Below are 19,675 nucleotides of genomic sequence, written 5' to 3'. Positions count from 1 at the left end.
CTGGCTAAGAATTTACCCCATATACCTTTACATGCCCATTCCTTAATTTTGCCTATCTTGTATATCTCAGAGCAGTTTTCATTGTCCCACAACGGAGAGAATGCGCAACCGCATCTCTTACTTCCTGTTGACTAACTCATTTGGTCCAAAGGCGGGGAGAGAAAAGCCGGTGCTGATTGGACGTGGGGCTCCCGTGACGTTACAGCCCCAGCATCACGAGCCCGGACACCGCTGTAAGGGCCCCGGTACAGGAGGGGAGTATAGGCTTTATTATTTTACCTGGGGGAGACATATGGAGTCAGAAGGGGTTGTCCTAGTGGTGGACAACCCCTTTAATTACCATCACAGCGACTTTCCATAGATGTCATTAGTTTGGGGTGTAGCACCTGCTGACAGAGGAACTCTGTGTGTGGGAGCTGAAATCGTTCCCACATCAGTTTGCGGCACCCCGCACGCTCCTGCATGTGGCCAACACCCAGCGTCTTACAGTTGATATTTTCTTGAGCTATTTTCCTCTCCTCTTCGTCTCCAGGTGTTGGAGCTGATCTGTACACGAGAATCGGGAGCCGTCTTTGAAGCCGGTGGATTGAATTGTGTCCTCACGTTCATCAGGGACAGTGGCCATTTAGTTCACAAGGATACCCTGCACTCTGCAATGGCAGTGGTGTCCCGGCTGTGTGGTAAGATGGAGCCACAAGACGCCTCTCTGGAGACCTGCGTGGAGTCTCTGTCTAGCCTTTTGAAGCATGAGGATCACCAGGTGAGTTTTACGTTTTTCTGGAATTGGGATGAGAAAAGCAAATGTTTATAGCTGAAATTATATGAGTATACAAATCCTTCTATAAATCCTTGTAGGTGTCGGATGGGGCACTGCGCTGTTTTGCTTCTCTGGCGGATCGGTTTACTCGCCGAGGGGTTGATCCAGCGCCATTGGCACAGCATGGACTTACCGAAGAATTGCTGTCTCGTATGGCAGCAGCTGGGGGAACTGTATCAGGACCCTCCTCTGCATGCAAGCCTGGACGTGGTACAAGTGGTGGCCCTTCAACTTCTGGAGACTCTAAAATCAGCAACCAGGTGTCCACCATAGTCAGCCTGCTGTCAACACTGTGCCGTGGCTCTCCCGTTGTCACACATGTAAGACTTACTGATGACTCCTTTGGCTGGTTTAGTTCTTTAATGTAATATATTAGGTTCATTGTGAACTCTCTCATTTTCTTAGGACTTGCTCCGGGCTGAGTTATTGGATTCAATGGAGAGCGCTTTACTGGGGGATGAAAGATGTGTGCTGGACACCATGCGGCTGGTGGACCTGCTGCTGGTGCTGCTCTTCGAAGGCCGCAAGGCTTTGCCGAAATCTAGCGCTGGGACAACTGGCCGCATCCCAGGTTTGAGGCGACTGGACAGCTCCGGAGAACGCTCCCATCGCCAGCTGATCGATTGCATTCGTAGCAAGGACACAGATGCACTTATAGATGCCATTGACACAGGAGGTGAGCACAGCCCGGGGGTTTCACCCAGCGTATGAGAGCCACTCCGTGTGTGATTAACCTTTCACTAGAATAAGTGGGTGAAGAGCTTATTATTGAGCAATGATATTGGCTATTTTTTTTTAACAGTTGTGTCAAAATTACAAGAAGCAAAAGTATCAAGATATTCTGCCATTTTTATGTGTAATATTTTGCTGCCACAGGTTAGGGCAGCCGTGCACAATGATGGCCACGTCTACCACCTCTGGCACCTCCATTGGTGTCTCCTGTTGTTCACTACTCTATAGTTGAGATGATAGTCATGCATGAATATGGCCGAGTCCATCATAGTGTTTATAGGGATGTGAAAGCCATGGGTGATGGCTTATGTCCTAAAGTACGGTGTAGATGGCTGTGCTTGTGTAGAGCAGGGAGTTCCTGCTCTTCAGAAAGGTGGACGTTCCAGGAGTCCTCCCGACCCTCTTTTCCCCTCCCTTTATAAGATATTTATGGCTGAAACATACATATGTCAGTATGTTTCAATTAAGAATGTCCCTTTGTGTCATTCCCAAAAACCACAATAGCACAATTTACCAGCATGACTTTCAGACCAAAAATTATTGTGCAATCTTGGGAATTTGCTCTGACTTTTAGAAGACTTTCCTGGGGTATTAGTGGTGAATACCAGAATCCATAGGATTGCCCCTTATTCAGCAGGCATTATATCTATACAATGTGGGTCATTATATACACGAGCCGGGGGTAAATACATGGTGGGCTTATAGAAGAAGGTCAGTGTTAGATTGTGAGGAGGGTCCAGGATCACATCCATCCCTAATGCATCACATCTATAAGATTCATTCATTCTTACTTTATATAAGGATAAAGCTCTTCCATAGGACTTTATGAGCTCCTCCCTCCTTAGGACTTTGAGCTCCTCCCTCCTTAGGACTTTGAGCTCCACCCTCCATAGGACTTTATGAGCTCCTCCCTCCTTAGGACTTTATCAGCTCCTCCCTCAATAGGACTTTATGAGCTCCTCCCTCCTTAGGACTTTGAGCTCCACCCTCCATAGGACTTTGAGCTTCACCCTCCATAGGACTTTGAGCTCCACCCTCCATAGGACTTTGAGCTCCACCCTCCATAGGACTTTGAGCTCCACCCTCCATAGGACTTTGAGCTCCACCCTCCATAGGACTTTGAGCTCCACCCTCCATAGGACTTTGAGCTCCACCCTCCATAGGACTTTATGAGCTCCACCCTCCATAGGATTATATGAGCTCCACCCTCCATAGGACTTTGAGCTCCACCCTCCATAGGACTTTATGAGCTCCACCCTCCATAGGATTATATGAGCTCCACCCTCCATAGGACTTTATGAGCTCCACCATACATAGGACTTTATGAGCTCCACCCTCCATAGGACTTTATGAGCTCCTCCCTCTATAGAACTTTGAGCTCCACCCTCCATAGGACTTTGAGCTCCACCCTCCATAGGACTTTGAGCTCCACCCTCCATAGGACTTTGAGCTCCACCCTCCATAGGACTTTATGAGCTCCACCCTCTATAGGACTTAGAGCTCCATCCTCCATAGGACTTAGAGCTCCACCCTCCATAGGACTTTGAGCTCCACCCTCCATAGGACTTTGAGCTCCACCCTCCATAGGACTTTGAGCTCCACCCTCCATAGGACTTTATGAGCTCCACCCTCCATAGGACTTTATGAGCTCCACCCTCCATAGGACTTTATGAGCTCCACCCTCCATAGGACTTTATGAGCTCCACCCTCCATAGGACTTTATGAGCTCCACCCTCTATATGACTTTATGAGCTCCTCCCTCTATAGAACTTTGAGCTCCACCCTCCATAGGACTTTGAGCTCCACCCTCCATAGGACTTTGAGCTCCACCCTCCATAGGACTTTATGAGCTCCACCCTCCATAGGACTTTAGGAGCTCCACCCTCCATAGGACTTTATGAGCTCCACCCTCCATAGGACTTTATGAGCTCCACCCTCCATAGGACTTTATGAGCTCCACCCTCTATATGACTTTATGAGCTCCTCCCTCTATAGAACTTTGAGCTCCACCCTCCATAGGACTTTGAGCTCCACCCTCCATAGGACTTTGAGCTCCACCCTCCATAGGACTTTATGAGCTCCACCCTCCATAGGACTTTATGAGCTCCACCCTCCATAGGACTTTGAGCTCCACCCTCCATAGGACTTTATGAGCTCCACCCTCTATAGGACTTTATGAGCTCCTCCCTCTATAGAACTTTGAGCTCCACCCTCCATAGGACTTTGAGCTCCACCCTCCATAGGACTTTGAGCTCCACCCTCCATAGGACTTTATGAGCTCCACCCTCCATAGGACTTTATGAGCTCCACCCTCCATAGGACTTTATGAGCTCCACCCTCCATAGGACTTTATGAGCTCCACCCTCCATAGGACTTTATGAGCTCCACCCTCTATAGGACTTTATGAGCTCCTCCCTCTATAGAACTTTGAGCTCCACCCTCCATAGGACTTTGAGCTCCACCCTCCATAGGACTTTGAGCTCCACCCTCCATAGGACTTTGAGCTCCACCCTCCATAGGACTTTGAGCTCCACCCTCCATAGGACTTTGAGCTCCACCCTCCATAGGACTTTGAGCTCCATCCTCCATAGGACTTTGAGCTCCACCCTCCATAGGACTTAGAGCTCCACCCTCCATAGGACTTTGAGCTCCACCCTCCATAGGACTTTGAGCTCCACCCTCCATAGGACTTTATGAGCTCCACCCTCCATAGGACTTTATGAGCTCCACCCTCCATAGGACTTTATGAGCTCCACCCTCCATAGGACTTTATGAGCTCCACCCTCCATAGGACTTTATGAGCTCCACCCTCCATAGGACTTTATGAGCTCCACCCTCCATAGGACTTTATGAGCTCCACCCTCCATAGGACTTTATGAGCTCCACCCTCCATAGGACTTTATGAGCTCCACCCTTCATAGGACTTTATGAGCTCCACCCTCCATAGGACTTTATGAGCTCCACCCTCTATAGGACTTTATGAGCTCCACCCTCTATAGGACTTTGAGCTCCACCCTCCATAGTACTTTATGAGCTCCACCCTCCATAGGACTTTATGAGCACCAACTGTCATCTCTTATCTCAGTAATGGGAACATTTGTCTTAGACCATACATTGAAAATGAATGATTAGTCCAGGAGGAGAAAGAAGCTGCTTCTCTGATAAGATATATTGCAGAGTTGCTTGTTTTCATCTGTACTATTGATTTAGGAAAAAAAATAAAATTACAGTTACGCTTTAAAGAAAAAAAAAAAACTATTTCTAAACCGGGCTCTTAGTATTCCATCCTTCATAGATATGTGATTTGGTAGGTAGATTTGGTGTAAATGTATGATTGTGACTGATGGGACTGTTGTTTTACCTTTTTTCAGCGTTTGAAGTGAACTTTATGGATGACGTTGGACAGACTCTATTAAATTGGGCCTCTGCTTTTGGCACTCAGGAGATGGTAAGTTTATCCTGTGACACTTGACATAACATCTCAAGGTGATGAGCTGCTTCTGACAAGATGGGGATCTTTTTAGGTGGAGTTCTTATGTGAACGAGGCGCTGATGTCAACCGGGGTCAGAGGTCGTCATCTTTACACTATGCTGCCTGCTTCGGGCGACCTCAGGTGGCGAAGGTAAGACGATGTGAAAGTGAAACTCGCAGACTGATCTCTGAACCCGTCACAGGGAATTGGGTCATTGGATTGACGCGGCTTTAGAAAAGCCTTCCAGGGTGCTCGGGAGTTTTCAATGGGCAGATTACAGCTGCGTAATACAAGTGCCCTCTGTCCTGACATTACCATTGCCTCAATATTGTCTGGATGGATCAGTGACTCGCAGATGAAGGAGAATTAATGTTCTGTATCCTGTCACGTGTCTTAGGTGGCTTTCTGTTATACGGTTATTTTGCTTGATAGGTGTGAAGTGTAATATGGGTCGCAAATTGCTCTCTGCTTAAAAGGAATCTGTCAGCAGGTTTTTGCTACCTTATCTTAAAGCAGCATGATGTAGGCAAAGAGGCCCCGAGTTCAATGATGTATCACTTAAGATTAGTGGCTGCAGCCGTTCTGACACAGTGAAAGATTTTAGATTTTGTATGTAGCAGAGCTGGGAGAGCTGCCCTCGCCTACACCAAGCTTTCAGTGTACAATGCCATAGACAGAAGCTGCTAATCACAGAGAAGGGTGGAGCCGGACTAGAGCTCACAGGGCTGCTGAGACCCACTAATGATAAAGATAACAGGCTTAAGCTAACATTGCAGGTAAACATAAAAAATACTGTAAAATAACAGAGGCAGGGCTGAAATCTCCTTTTTAACACTTTGCAGCATGCTGTCTTCATGTTATAGTGCAGAAATCTGCTGACAGTCCATTTTAATGGACTTTCCCAGCCTCCATTTGTTGTACTAAATAGTTTCTAGTATGTAGGAAAAAGAGACGTCCAGCAAAGGAAACACATCCAGAAATTATTAAAATATAGCTTTTATTTCATCATTAATAAAAGTCCATTTAGAGTATAATCGGCAGCAGCGGTTTTTGCAGTTGACTACGCGTTTCGGCTGTTAAAGCCTTTATCATGGCCTTCTGCCATCGTTTCTGGTATATCAGAAATGCTTCTGGGAGGGACGCTGATACATATGTTTGGTAGTAAGTCAGAAAACCAACAAGTGTGGTTCTATATATCATTTTCATGTTTCTTATTATTCTTCTAGACCCTGTTACGCCATGGAGCCAACCCAGATCTGCGTGATGAGGATGGAAAAACCCCCCTGGACAAAGCACGGGAGCGTGGGCATAGCGAGGTGGTTGCCATCTTACAATCTCCAGGTGTGACATTTATTTATTTTCCCATACTTCTGTAGTGCGAACATATTCCATAGCGTTGTACACAGCAAAATCTGCAGTAATTGTGGAATGGGGCTTCGTAACCTAATTCACACATAGTGGATTTGAAGGTGAGCTGCCATAGAAAGTGCGAAACCCGTTTACGTAGAGATGATGCCTACTGAGCTAGTGGCAATCCTGCATCCACCTGCAATATCTGGGCCAAAATCTGCATATAGCACAAGATGTTATGCCAAAAAATCTGGGGTGGAAAAGAATGTGCCATATCTGACCACTGTCATTTTAATGATTGAATTGTCACAAGCCCTTCTTGTACGGTTTAGGAGACTGGATGTGTCCTGTAAATAAAGGAGATGAAAAGAAGAAGAAAGACTCTAATCGTGAGGAAGAAGAGTGCAATGAGCCAAAGGGGGACCCAGAAATGGCACCAATTTACTTGAAGAGGCTGCTACCTGTTTTTGCTCAAACTTTTCAGCAGACTATGCTCCCATCAATCAGGTACAGGTTATATGCTGGATGGAGTCTTCACTTATGGTTGGACCAAACATTCTTTTTATGGTGATTTGGCAGTAAATCTTTTACATTATCGTCTTCTGGACTGTCCCTATACTATAAACGTCCAGGCAGTCCACATTTTACACTGCACTGATTTGCGAAAACCTCACTGCAGAGTAATCAGCTTGCAGGAGATTGTTCCTTTCTGGGGGGTGGGTAGCCAGCTGTCAGACACAGCCAGACTCCACTCAGTGAAGACAGACAGGATTCATCATGTTTGCTTTCCTAATCTCTGTGTACAAAATTTTAACCACAAATCTTGTATATAGATTAGTAAGCACTCCACTGACAGTGCTTCCTCCTCTGGACCCAGAGATTATGTGATCCTTGGGTGTAAGGGAGGAAAACGAGCCGCTGGGTTCTAGGAGACTGAGTCAGATTTCTGATGGAAGGTGGAATTTCTCCTGTAACTGGGCCTAGTATATCAGCCTCAGTTACAGGGGAAATGAACATTAAAATGTATTATGTTCAAATGTCCCTGATAATTTTTAGGGGGCCACAGTGCGTAAAATTGCTATTTCTAGCCCTACTCTCATTTCAGAAATATTCCCAATATACCGTATGTACTCGAGTATAAGCAGAGTTTATGTTGAAAAAGTCCCCCTCGGCTTATGCTCGAGTGAGGGTTCCACTTCCAGATTATAAAACGCATTCCCCCTCCCCCCAAATTGGGGGGAAAATGGGGGTGCATCATATAATCCGGATAAAGCTTACCGGGTCAGCAATACTGTGGCTCGGGGATTTTGCGGCTCTGGAGGGATGGCAATGCTGAGTCTAAGGGGTGTTGCCGCAGAACCCCATTGAACCTGCAGGCGGGCTCCGTTGAGCCGGCCGGCGGTTGACGCGATAGGCTTCAAGAAGATGGGTGCAGAAGTGGCGCATGCGCAGATTGAGATCTCGGAGAGCCACATAATATCACATCGTTTGCACATTTTCTTATTCCATCCATTTTTGAAACCCTCGTATGGTGACTTCTCTCTAGTGCTGTTCTATTTTATTTGGGGATACCTTCCACCCGTAGGAGAAGAGTCTTGTTAGGATCCAATATTTTTCTTTCAGGAAAGCCAGCCTTGCCCTTATCCGAAAGATGATCCATTTCTGCTCCGAGGCTCTGCTCAAAGAAGTGTGTGACTCGGATGCCGGCCACAATCTGCCCACAGTCCTCGTGGAGATTACTGCCACTGTCTTGGATCAGGAGGCGAGTTCTTACTAATGTCTTATTGCTTTATTTTGCAAGATTCAGTCATTTTTATTGTTTGTATAAAATGATTTAATTTAATCTAATAATTTTCTCTGTGTTTAGGATGATGACGATGGTCACCTGTTAGCTCTGCAGATTATCCGAGACCTGGTGGATAAAGGTGACGACCTCTTTCTAGACCAGCTGGCAAGGCTTGGTGTGATTAGCAAAGTGTCCACCTTAGCTGGCCCTACCTCTGATGATGAGAATGAGGAAGATCCCAAACCAGAAAAGGTAAGCAAGGTGGGACCCTAATTATTACATTAGCTTGTCTTATATAGGGGACATGATGGCGCTATAGGGAGGCCCCCCTCTGCTGGTAATAACAGCGGTGCATCTGGTGATGCCGGGAGGACGGTCTCATGGTGCTGATTCTCCAAAACAGATATCTTGAGATTTTTTTTTTGGTTTAAAGCATTATTTGGTTGATTTATTCCATCATTCTTATCTCTAGGAGGATGAACCACAGGAAGATGCCAAAGAATTACAGCAGGGCAGGCCCTATCACTGGAGGGACTGGTCCGTCATTAGAGGACGGGACTGCTTGTATATCTGGAGCGATGCCGCCGCATTAGAATTATCCAACGGCAGCAATGGCTGGTTTCGATTTATCCTAGATGGAAAACTTGCCACCATGTATTCAAGTGGAAGCCCAGAAGGGGGCTCTGACAGCTCAGGTCCGTGCCAAATCTCCCCCATGTTGGTTATCTGTGTTCAGCCAGTGCCGACGCTTGTAACGTTTTCGTTCTGTGTGTAGAAAGCAGAAGTGAGTTTTTGGAGAAACTGCAGAGAGCTCGAGGCCAAGTGAAGCCCTCCACCTCCAGCCAGCCTATATTATCTGTTCCTGGACCAGGTAAGCTCACTGTAGGCAACTGGTCCCTCACTTGCTTGAAAGATGGAGAAATTGCCATCCACAACTCTGACGGACAGCAGGCAACCATACTAAAAGAAGACCTACCGGGCTTTGTGTTTGAGTCAAACAGGGGGACTAAGCACTCTTTCACTGCAGAGACCTCACTGGGTAAGTGCAATGTGTTTTACCAAACTGTAAGTGCAACTTTTACTTGTCTTAGCTGTCAATACTGTTACACAATGGATTCACATGTGATTGGGATGGTGGAAACAGCCGAGAAGATTGTGCTATGCTGTTTCCATAATTCTGATAGATGTGAATGGGAGTATGGGCCGTTTCACACATCCGGCATTTCGCTAGATCCGGCACGCAGTGCAGTACAGTAGATTCATCTACAGTGGAAGCGCGATACCGTGCGGTTGTTTGCTTCATGCACAACCGCATTTGTCCGCATGGTGTTGCGCTTCCACTGTAAATGAATCTACTGCGCTGCGGCAAAATGCCGGATGTGTTAAACGGCCCTTACGGAAAAAGCATAGTACAACCTGCTTGGCTGTTTCCATAATCCTGTAAATGGGACATCTGACTGGACTAAAAAAGTTGTCCAACTAACAATTTTCCAAAACTTTAGGAAACTAATGCGGAGCCCTGCTGGCCTGTGATGAGCAACACAGACAGATACTAGTTATACTATGTTCTGTCTACCACTGACGCAGCATATTCTTTATGTTTGTTGCTGAAGAGTGTGAACATAGCCTTAGCCATTGCGAAACGTTCCCTTTTTTTTTCTTTAAAGGGAACCTGTCACCACTTTTTTGGCCTATAAGCTGCAGTCACCAGCACCGGGCTCTTATATACAGCATTGTAACATGCTATATATAAGAGCTCAGGCCGCTGTGTAGAATGTAAAAAACACTTTATAATACTTACCTAATGGTCGCTCGGTTGGCCATATGGGCGTCTCCGTTCTCCGGTGCCGGCGCCTCCTCTTTCGGGCATCTTCGTCCTCTTTCTGACTCCTGTGTGCATGACGCGTCTATGTCATACACACTCTCCGGTCCCACGCAGGCGCACTACAATACTTTGATCTGCCCTGCTCAGGACCTGAATGCCGGCGAGTTTGGATGACGTTGGATGTGTCAAGCACCGTGGCTAGAGAAGAAGGAGAACAAAGATGGCCAAAAGAGGCGGCGCCGGGATCGGACAACGGAGATGCCCATATGGCCAACCGCGCGACCGTTAGGTAAATATTATAGGGTGTTTCTTATGTAGTCACAGCGGCCCGGGCTCTTATATGCAGCATGTTAGAATGCTGTATATAAGAGCCCAGTGGTGGTGGCTGCAGCTTAAAGCCAAAAAAGTGGTGACCGGTCCCCTTTAAGCTGTTTTCATGTGTTGCTGCTGCGCTAAAATACAAAATGCATCGCAGCTGCTATATAAGCTGTGTATAAAATGACTAATCTTGGATAGATTTTTTTGATATTTATATTAAACTAATAGAAAAAAATAATGAAAACAATGTTTCTTTGTGCTGCAGGTTCAGAGTTTGTCACTGGCTGGACTGGGAAGAGAGGCAGAAAGCTGAAGTCTAAGTTAGAGAAAACAAAGCAGAAGGTACGTCGCCCACCACTTGTGTGTGTGTCGTCTGAGTACAGCACTGATCCTGACGGCTCATGGCTCTGCTTTCCATGCCAGGTACGGACAATGGCACGGGACTTGTATGACGATCACTTCAAAGCGGTGGAAAGCATGCCACGTGGCGTGGTGGTCACTCTGCGGAATATTGCCACGCAGCTGGAGTCTTCATGGGAGCTTCACACGAACAGACAGGTCTGTAACCAAGCATGTGATTGGGCTCTGAGTTTGAGAAGAAGCCTGAGTAGTAGTTTTGTTTGCAGAATGTCTGTGGCTGTATATGCCGTAGTTTTCAGTTTATAAGACGCACCGGATTATAAGACGCACCCCAAATTTAGAGGGGGGAAAAAGGCGGGGTCTGTCTTATAATTTGGGGGTGGTGGAGTGGAGTCACAGAAGGCAGGGGCGATGGTAGAATAGGGCAATGCTGTGGGGGCTGTGCTGGAGCTGCGGGCGATGTGCTGGAGCTGCAGGCCGAGGGTGCTGGGCTGCGCTGGGGCTGCGGACACCATCCTGAAAATGTCTGCAGTGCAGACTTCAAATGATGGTGCCTGGAGACAACGCATGCGCAGATGGAGCTCTTGTCTCAAGATCTCATCTGCACACGCGCCGCTTCCAGCCCATTGATCTCCCAGCAGTGGATTTAAGGAAGACTGTGCCTGGAGGTGGCGTGTGCTCAGAGGAGATCTTGAGCCAAGAGCTCCATCTGCGCAAGCCATGACTTCGTGCACTATTAGGCGGTGGAGACTTCAAAATAATGGTACACGAAGTCATCGCTTGCGCAGATGGAGCTCTCTGCTCAAGATCTCATCTGAGCACACGCCACCTCAAGGTGCCGTTTTCCTTAAGTCCACTGCTGGTTGGTCAATGGGCTGGAAGCGGCGCGTGTGCAGATGAGATCTTGAGCCAAGAGCTCAATCTGCGCATGCGCCAACTCCGGGCGCCATTATTTGAAGTCCGCACCGCTGACATTTTCATGATGGAACCCGCAGCCACAGCACAGCGCCAACGACATTGCTCCTGCGACCCCCCTTCTCACCATCCCCGGTAAGCAACATCCGGATTATAAGATGCACCCCTCATTTTCCTCCCAATTTTTTGGGAGGAAAAGTGCATTTCTTTTTCGCTCCTAATTGGGAGACCCAGACAATTGGGTGTATAGCTATTGCCTCTGGAGGCCACACAAAGTATTACACTTAAAAGTGTAAGGCCCCTCCCCTTCTGGCTATACACCCCCAGTGGGATCACTGGCTCACCAGTTTTGTGCTTTGTGCGAAGGAGGCAACACATCCACGCATAGCTCCACTTTTTAGTCAGCAGCAGCTGCTGACTATGTCGGATGGAAGAAAAGAGGGCCCATACTAAGGGCTCCCAGTATGCTCCCTTCTCACCCCACTGTATGTCGGAGGTGTTTGTAAGGTTGAGGTACCCATTGCGGGTACGGCGGCAGGAGCCCACATGCTGATTCCTTCCCCATCCCTTTTTACAGGGCTCTGGGTGAAGTGGGATTTCTTTGTCGCTCCATTGGGAGACCCAGACAATTGGGTGTATAGCTATTGCCTCTGGAGGCCACACAAAGTATTACACTTAAAAGTGTAAGGCCCCTCCCCTTCTGGCTATACACCCCCAGTGGGATCACTGGCTCACCAGTTTTGTGCTTTGTGCGAAGGAGGCAACACATCCACGCATAGCTCCACTTTTTAGTCAGCAGCAGCTGCTGACTATGTCGGATGGAAGAAAAGAGGACACATATAGTGTCCCCAGCATGCTCCCTTCTCACCCCACTGTATGTCGGAGGTGTTTGTAAGGTTGAGGTACCCATTGCGGGTACGGCGGCAGGAGCCCACATGCTGATTCCTTCCCCATCCCTTTTTACAGGGCTCTGGGTGAAGTGGGATTTACCGGTCTCCAGGCACTGAGACCGTGCTCCATCTACAGCCCCTGGAGAAGATGCTGGATGGAGCGGAGTACATCAGGGACATGGCCCTGCTTCCTCAAGGTACTCTGTGTCCCCGTGCATTTGGCGCTCACACCGCAGCATGCTGGGTGTTGTAGTGCGCCGGGGGACATCAGCGCTGCGGCGCCTGTGCCATGGCCTCATTCAGCTTTGCTGAAGCAGGCTCACTTATGGGAATGGGTCGCGCCGGCCGCTGGGACTGCGGCGCGGCTGGCACTTGTAGTGCGCCGGGGACTTCAGCGCGGCCTGCGCTTTTACGGCGGCCGCGCTGATAACTAGAGTCCCCGGCTTTTGCGGCCTGCTTCCGTTCGTTCCCGCCCCCAGACCTGCCAGTCAGGAGAGGGGCGGGACACTGGCCACTTCCAGGAATCGCTCGCGCCGGCCGCTGGCAGCGGCGCGGCTGGCACTTGTGGTGCGCCGGGGACTTCAGCGCGGCCCGCGCTTTTACGGCGGCCGCGCTGATAACTAGAGTCCCCGGCTTTTGCGGCCTGCTTCCGTTCGTTCCCGCCCCCAGACCTGCCAGTCAGGAGAGGGGCGGGACGCTGGCCACTTCTATGAATCGGTCGCGCCGGCCGCTGGAAGCGCAGCTGGCACTTGTGGTGCGCCGGGGACTTCAGCGCGGCCCGCGCTTTTACGGCGGCCGCGCTGTTAACTCGAGTCCCCGGCTTCGGGGCCTAGTCTCCCTTCGTTACCGCCCACAGCCCTGACAGTCAGGGTAGGGGCGTGACGCTGCATAGAGCAGAGCTGAGAGCTGGAGTATGTTTTGCATACTCCACCCCTCTCACTGTGTGCACTGTGAATCCGGATTCCCGCACTTTCTCAGGCACGCCCACGGCTTCCTTCTCTACAAGGACACCGGCAGCCATTAGTGTCAGTTTCTGTACGATACAGAGACAAGTGTGGAAGACCCTGGCATTCTGATAGTCACACAATCGCTGTGACAGGCGTTAAGCAGCACCTGTGGTGCTAACCCCACTAGTGCAGAAGTGCACTTATAGATATGCTTGTACTATATACATTGCACTGTTTGCTCGCACGTTGTATATACCCTCCTGGATTATGCGGAGGAGTTATCAGCATATTCTCTGTGTAAAACAAAGGTGCAGAACCACATGTTTTTCTATACAGCTGGTACAGCATGTACGGCTACACGGCCGGCAGGTTACATAGACTCCCATTGTATGCACTAATGGCCAGGGGATGAGGACGGTGTCTGCAGTATTTACTGACAGATTTTCTGAGACTATGGCTATGATACTAGAAGCCTAGCAGTCCGGACATGTCTCTCACAATATGGGCACTGTTGAATCATTGATCCATGGCCCCCCTCAGTGTGAATAACTAACAGCTCCGGGAATGTCACACGCATCCCAGAGTCACGGCTCTGCACGGACGTCAGTCCCAGACAGCCTAAGTGGGCTCGCTATGAGCGGCCTCGGTTTCATCAGGGTCCTAACAGAAGGACTCGCTGTGTAATGAGGCGGAAGTAGCGGCTCAGGATTCTGATCCTGAGACCGCTCTCAATCTGGATACACCTGATTGTGACGCCATAGTAAATAATCTTATAGCGTCCATCTATAGAATGTGGGTTATTTCTCACAGCTCCTCCAGTGGAGGAGTCAGCTTCACGTATTTTTCTGGACCACTCTGCCTTCAGAGAGGCAGTCCAGGAACACCACGCTTATCCAGATATGCGCTTCTCCAAACGGCTTAGGATACACGTTATCCCTGTCCCCTGACTTGGTCAAGGACTGGACCCAATGTCCCGAGCGGCATCCTCCAATCTCCAGGCTTGTAGCTAGATCCATAGTTGCAGTGGGAGATGGAACTGCAAACTCAAAGATGCCACTGACAGACAGATGGATCTCTGGTCGAAAGCCGTCTATGAGGCTGTCGGCGCACCGTTGGCTCCGGCATTCTCTCCCTTGGGGCACTCCAAGCTATTTCAGCTTGTCTTACACAGATTGACACGGTTACACGTACATCTGTGCCGCAGGTGGCATCCTTAACCTCTCAAATGTCTGCATTTGTTTCTTACGCGATTCAGGTTGTCCTGGACTCTGCGAACCGTGCGGCGGTAGCCTCCGCTACTCCGTGTTTTTAAGCAGAGCCTGGTCTGATCGTTAAGTGAATGGAAGGCAGATTCTGCTTCCAAAAAAAGGTTGCCTAACCAGTTGCCTTTTTCTGCTGACCGACTGTTTGGTGAGCGTTGGAGTAACCATCAAACAGTCCAGGGGTAAGGATTCATCCTTTCCTCAGCCCGGACACAACAAACCCCAACAGAGCAAGAGGCAGTCGGGGTTTTCGGCCTTTTCGAGGCTCGGGCAGGTCCCATTTTTCCTCGTCCAATGTGGACTCAAAAGGATCAGAGGAGCTAAGATTCTTAGCGGGCTCAGTCTCGCCCAAAAAAGCGACAGTCTGAAAACCCGCTTCCAAGGCGGCTTCCTCATGACTTGCGGCCTCGGTCGGTAGCAGGCTCTCCCGCCTTGGCGATATTTAGCTGCCATAGGTCAATGACCATTGAGTGTGAGACATTCTGTCTCACGGGTACAGGATAGAGCTCACTTCTCGTCCTCCAACTCGATTCTTCAGAATTTCTCCACCTCCCGGCCGGGCCGCTGCTCTTCTGCAAACAGGGTGCACTCTATAGGCAGAAAGAGTGATGACCCCCGTTCCTCTTCAGGAACAAGGTCACGGTTTTTACCCCAAATTCTTTGCGGTACCTATAACAACGGGCCGTTCCGTCCCGTTCTGGATCTAAAAATGCTCAGCAAGCTCGTGGACACCAGGCGGTTCCGGATGGAATCCCTCCGCCATGTCATCGCCTCAAGGTCCCAAGGATATTTCCTAGCATCATTAGGCATCAAGGATGCTTATCCACACGTGCCGATTGATCCAGAGCACTAGCGTTTCTACGCTTCGTTATAGGAGACGAACACCCTCTGTTCGTAGCTCTACCTTCCGGCTAGCGACAGTCCAACTGGTCTTCGCCAAGGTCAGGGCAGCAGTAGTCACAGTCCTGCACTCTCAGGGTCACTCTGTGGTCCCGTATTTAGACGATCTACTTGTCAAGGCACTCTCTTAGGAAACATGCCAACACTGCCCGAACGTTGCGCTGGAGACTCTCTAGAGTTTTGGGTGGATCATCAACTTTTTAAAGTCAGATCCGACCCCGACCCTATCGATAACATATCTAGGCATAGAGTTTCTTACTCTCTCAGCGATGGTGAAGCTGCCGCTAGACAAACAGCATTCACTACGGGCTGCAAGCTCTTCTTTAAGAACCAGTCGCACACATTGAGACGCCTCATGCACTTCCTACGTAAGATGGTAGCAATGGAGGCAGTTCCTTTCGCGCAGTTTTACTGCGTCCACTACAATGGGACATTCTCCGCCAATGGGACGAGGAGTCGACGTCCCTCAACAGAGTCGTCGTTCTTTCTCAGGCGGCCAAGGAATCTCTACGGTGGTGGCTTCTTCTCACCTCTTGGTCAAAAAGAAGGTCCTTCCTATCCCCGTCCTGGGCGATAGTTACGACAGACGCGAGTCTATCAGGGTGGGGAGCAGTTTTTCTCCACTACAGCGCTCAGGGTACGTGGACTCAGCAAGAGTCCACTCTTCAGATCAATGTTCTTGAACACAGAGCAGTGTATCTTGCCCTACAATCCTTCCAACAGCGGCTGGAAAGCAAGCATATCCGACTTCAGTCGGACAGCTCCACAGCGGTGGCATACATCAACCACCAAGGTAGAACGTGCAACCGGCAAGCCTTCCAGGAAGTCCGGCAGGTTCTGATGTGGGTGGAAGACACGGCATCCACCATATCCACAATTCACATCCCAAGTGTGGAAACTAGGAAGCTGACTTCCTAAGTCGCTGAGGTGTGGCCGAAAGAGTATGGTCTCCTCACCCGGACGGGTTTCAGGAGATCTGGCGCCGCTGACAGAGGCCGGACGTCGATCTAATGGCGTCACGGCACAACAACAATGTGCCAGCTTCATGGCACGGTTTCACAATCATCGAGCTCTGGCGGCAAACGCCTTAGTTCAGCATTGGTCGCAGTTCCAGCTACCTTAGGTGCCACCTCTGGCATTGTTGCCCAGAGTACTGCGCTAGATCAAGACCGACTGCGGCCGCGCCATCCTCGTCGCTACAAATTGGCCGAGGATGTTGTGGTACTCGGTTCTGTGGTGCCTCACGGGAGGCTAACCGGGGGCACTACCAGACCAATCAGACTGGCTGTCTCAAGGGCCATTCTTCCATTTGAATTCTACGGCCCTCAACCGGATGGTGTGGCATTGAGTCCTGGAACCTAGTGTCGTCAGGATTACCTCAGGACGTGGTTGCCACCATGAGACAGGCTAGCATACCAACGTCCGCCAAGATTGACCACAGGACGTGGAAGATGTTCTTATCTCGGTGCTCGGCGCAGGGTGTTTCTCCCTGGCCGGTTGCATCGTCTATGTTTCCTTCCTTCCTGCAATCTAGGTAGGAAAATGGGTTGTCGCTCAGTTCCCTTTAGGGACAAGTCTCAGCGCTATCTGTATTTTTTCAGAAACGACGACTTCCTCAGGTACGCACGTTCCTACGGGGAGTTTGTCTTCTCAGCACTCCGTACAAGCGGCCGTTAGAGCCCGGAGATCTGAACAAGGTTCTAATTGCTCTCCAGATGCCGCCTTTCGAGCCTTTGAAGGATGTCTCCCTTCCCGCTTTTCACGGGAAGTGGCCTTCTAGTAACGGTCTCGTCTCTTAGGAGAGTTTCCGAGCTAGCAACGCTCTCATACAAACTCCCTTCCTGGTCCTTCACCAGGACAGGGTAGTTCTGCGTCCGGTTCCGGAATTTCTCCCTAAGGTGGTATCCCATTTTCATATCAATCAGGATATCACCTCACCTTCTTTGTGTCCTCGTCCAGTCCATCAATTTCAGAAAGATTTGCATCTGTTGGTTCTGGTGAGAGCACTCAGGTTCTACTTCCCGCATGGCGCTCCTGCGCCACCCGGATGCACTCTTTGTCCTTGTCGCTGGTCGGCGTAAACAGTCGCAAGCTTCCAGATCCACCCTTGCTCGGGGGCTCGAGGAACCAATTCTTGAAACCTACAGTTCTACTGGGCTTCTGGTTCTCTCAAGGCCGAAGGCCCATTCTACCAGAGCCGTGGGTGCATCCTGGGCATTACGGCACCAGGCTACGGCTCAGCAGGTGTGTCAGGCACCCACCTGGTCGAGTCTACTTACTTTTACCAAGCATTATCAGATGCATACCTACGCTTCGGCAGACGCCAGCCTAGGTAGATAAGTCATTCAGGCGGCGGTTGGCCACCTGTAGGAGAGGGCCGTTTGACGGCCCTATCATGAGGTATTCTTTTACCCACCCAGGGATTGCTTTTGGACATCCCAATTGTCTGGGTCTCCCAATGGAGCGACAAAGAAGAAGGGAATTTTGTTTACTTACCGTAAATTCCTTTTCTTCTAGCTCCAATTGGGAGACCCAGCACCCGCCCTGTTTTCTCGGGGTTTTTCTGTTTTTTCGGGTACACATGTTGTTCATGTGGTATGGTTCAGTTCTCCGATGTTTCCTCGGATTGAATTGGTCTTTAAACCAGTTATTGGCTTTCCTCCTTCTTGCTTTGGCACTAAAACTGGTGAGCCAGTGATCCCACTGGGGGTGTATAGCCAGAAGGGGAGGGGCCTTACACTTTTAAGTGTAATACTTTGTGTGGCCTCCAGAGGCAATAGCTATACACCCAATTGTCTGGGTCTCCCAATTGGAGCTAGAAGAAAAGGAATTTACGGTAAGTAAACAAAATTCCCTTCTTACCGGTCTCCAGGCACTGAGACCGTGCTCCATCTGCAGCCCCTGGAGAAGATGCTGGATGGAGCGGAGTACATCAGGGACATGGCCCTGCTTCCTCAAGGTACTCTGTGTCCCCGTGCATTTGGCGCTCACACCGCAGCATGCTGGGTGTTGTAGTGCGCCGGGGGACATCAGCGCTGCGGCGCCTGTGCCATGGCCTCATTCAGCTTCGCTGAAGCAGGCTCACTTATGGGAATTGGTCGCGCCGGCCGCTGGGACTGCGGCGCGGCTGGCGCTTGTAGTGCGCCGGGGACTTCAGCGCGGCCTGCGCTTTTACGGCGGCCGCGCTGATAACTAGAGTCCCCGGCTTTTGCGGCCTGCTTCCGTTCGTTCCCGCCCCCAGACCTGCCAGTCAGGAGAGGGGCGGGACGCTGGCCACTTCTAGGAATCGGTCGCGCCGGCCGCTGGGACTGCGGCGCGGCTGGCACTTGTGGTGCGCCGGGGACTTCAGCGCGGCCCGCGCTTTTACGGCGGCCGCGCTGTTAACTCGAGTCCCCGGCTTCTGGGCCTAGTCTCCCTTCGTTACCGCCCACAGCCCTGACAGTCAGGGTAGGGGCGTGACGCTGCATAGCACAGCAGCGCTGAGAGCTGGAGTATGTTTTGCATACTCCACCCCTCTCACTGTGTGCACTGTGAATCCGGATTCCCGCACTTTCTCAGGCACGCCCACGGCTTCCTTCTCTACAAGGACGCCGGCAGCCATTAGTGTCAGTTTCTGTACGATACAGAGACAAGTGTGGAAGACCCTGGCATTCTGATAGTCACACAATCGCTGCAACAGGCGTTAAGCAGCACCTGTGGTGCTAACCCCACTAGTGCAGAAGTGCACTTATAGATATGCTTGTACTATATACATTGCACTGTTTGGTCGCACGTTGTATATACCCTCCTGGATTATGCGGAGGAGTTATCAGCATATTCTCTGTGTAAAACAAAGGTGCAGAACCACATGTTTTTCTATACAGCTGGTACAGCATGTACGGCTATACGGCCGGCAGGTTACATAGACTCCTATTGTATGCACTAATGGCCAGGGGATGAGGACGGTGTCTGCAGTATTTACTGACAGTTTTTCTGAGACTATGGCTATGATACTAGAAGCCTAGCAGTCCGGACATGTCTCTCACAATATGGGCACTGTTGAATCATTGATCCATGGCCCCCCTCAGTGTGAACAACTAACAGCTCCGGGAATGTCACAC

At 49.9% G+C, this 19,675-nt stretch overlaps 1 protein-coding gene across 8 annotated transcripts in view; it reads left to right on the top strand.

The window, feature by feature from the left end:
- HECTD1 (HECT domain E3 ubiquitin protein ligase 1) overlaps nucleotides 1-19,675 on the top strand; it is a 247,790-nt gene that overhangs the window by 56,677 nt on the left and 171,438 nt on the right. For 4 of the 8 annotated variants that reach the window (XM_075330091.1, XM_075330086.1, XM_075330090.1 and 1 more), the window contains exons 4-16: nucleotides 533-760; nucleotides 856-1,137; nucleotides 1,223-1,493; nucleotides 4,921-4,997; nucleotides 5,074-5,172; nucleotides 6,249-6,363; nucleotides 6,705-6,879; nucleotides 7,996-8,134; nucleotides 8,240-8,410; nucleotides 8,631-8,853; nucleotides 8,934-9,197; nucleotides 10,567-10,643; nucleotides 10,725-10,859. In XM_075330091.1, the coding sequence (XP_075186206.1) occupies nucleotides 533-760; nucleotides 856-1,137; nucleotides 1,223-1,493; nucleotides 4,921-4,997; nucleotides 5,074-5,172; nucleotides 6,249-6,363; nucleotides 6,705-6,879; nucleotides 7,996-8,134; nucleotides 8,240-8,410; nucleotides 8,631-8,853; nucleotides 8,934-9,197; nucleotides 10,567-10,643; nucleotides 10,725-10,859 (2,256 nt within the window). Of the gene's footprint in view, nucleotides 1-532; nucleotides 761-855; nucleotides 1,138-1,222; nucleotides 1,494-4,920; nucleotides 4,998-5,073; nucleotides 5,173-6,248; nucleotides 6,364-6,704; nucleotides 6,880-7,995; nucleotides 8,135-8,239; nucleotides 8,420-8,630; nucleotides 8,854-8,933; nucleotides 9,198-10,566; nucleotides 10,644-10,724; nucleotides 10,860-19,675 lie in introns of all 8 variants that reach the window. The other 4 variants (XM_075330085.1, XM_075330088.1, XM_075330083.1 and 1 more) reach the window with 2 other exon arrangements.

Source organism: Anomaloglossus baeobatrachus, chromosome 12 (genome assembly GCF_048569485.1).
Source record: "Anomaloglossus baeobatrachus isolate aAnoBae1 chromosome 12, aAnoBae1.hap1, whole genome shotgun sequence".
Taxonomy (NCBI): domain Eukaryota; kingdom Metazoa; phylum Chordata; class Amphibia; order Anura; family Aromobatidae; genus Anomaloglossus; species Anomaloglossus baeobatrachus.
The sequence above is the reverse complement of the archived record's forward strand: the minus strand, read 5'-3'. Positions and strand labels throughout refer to the sequence as shown.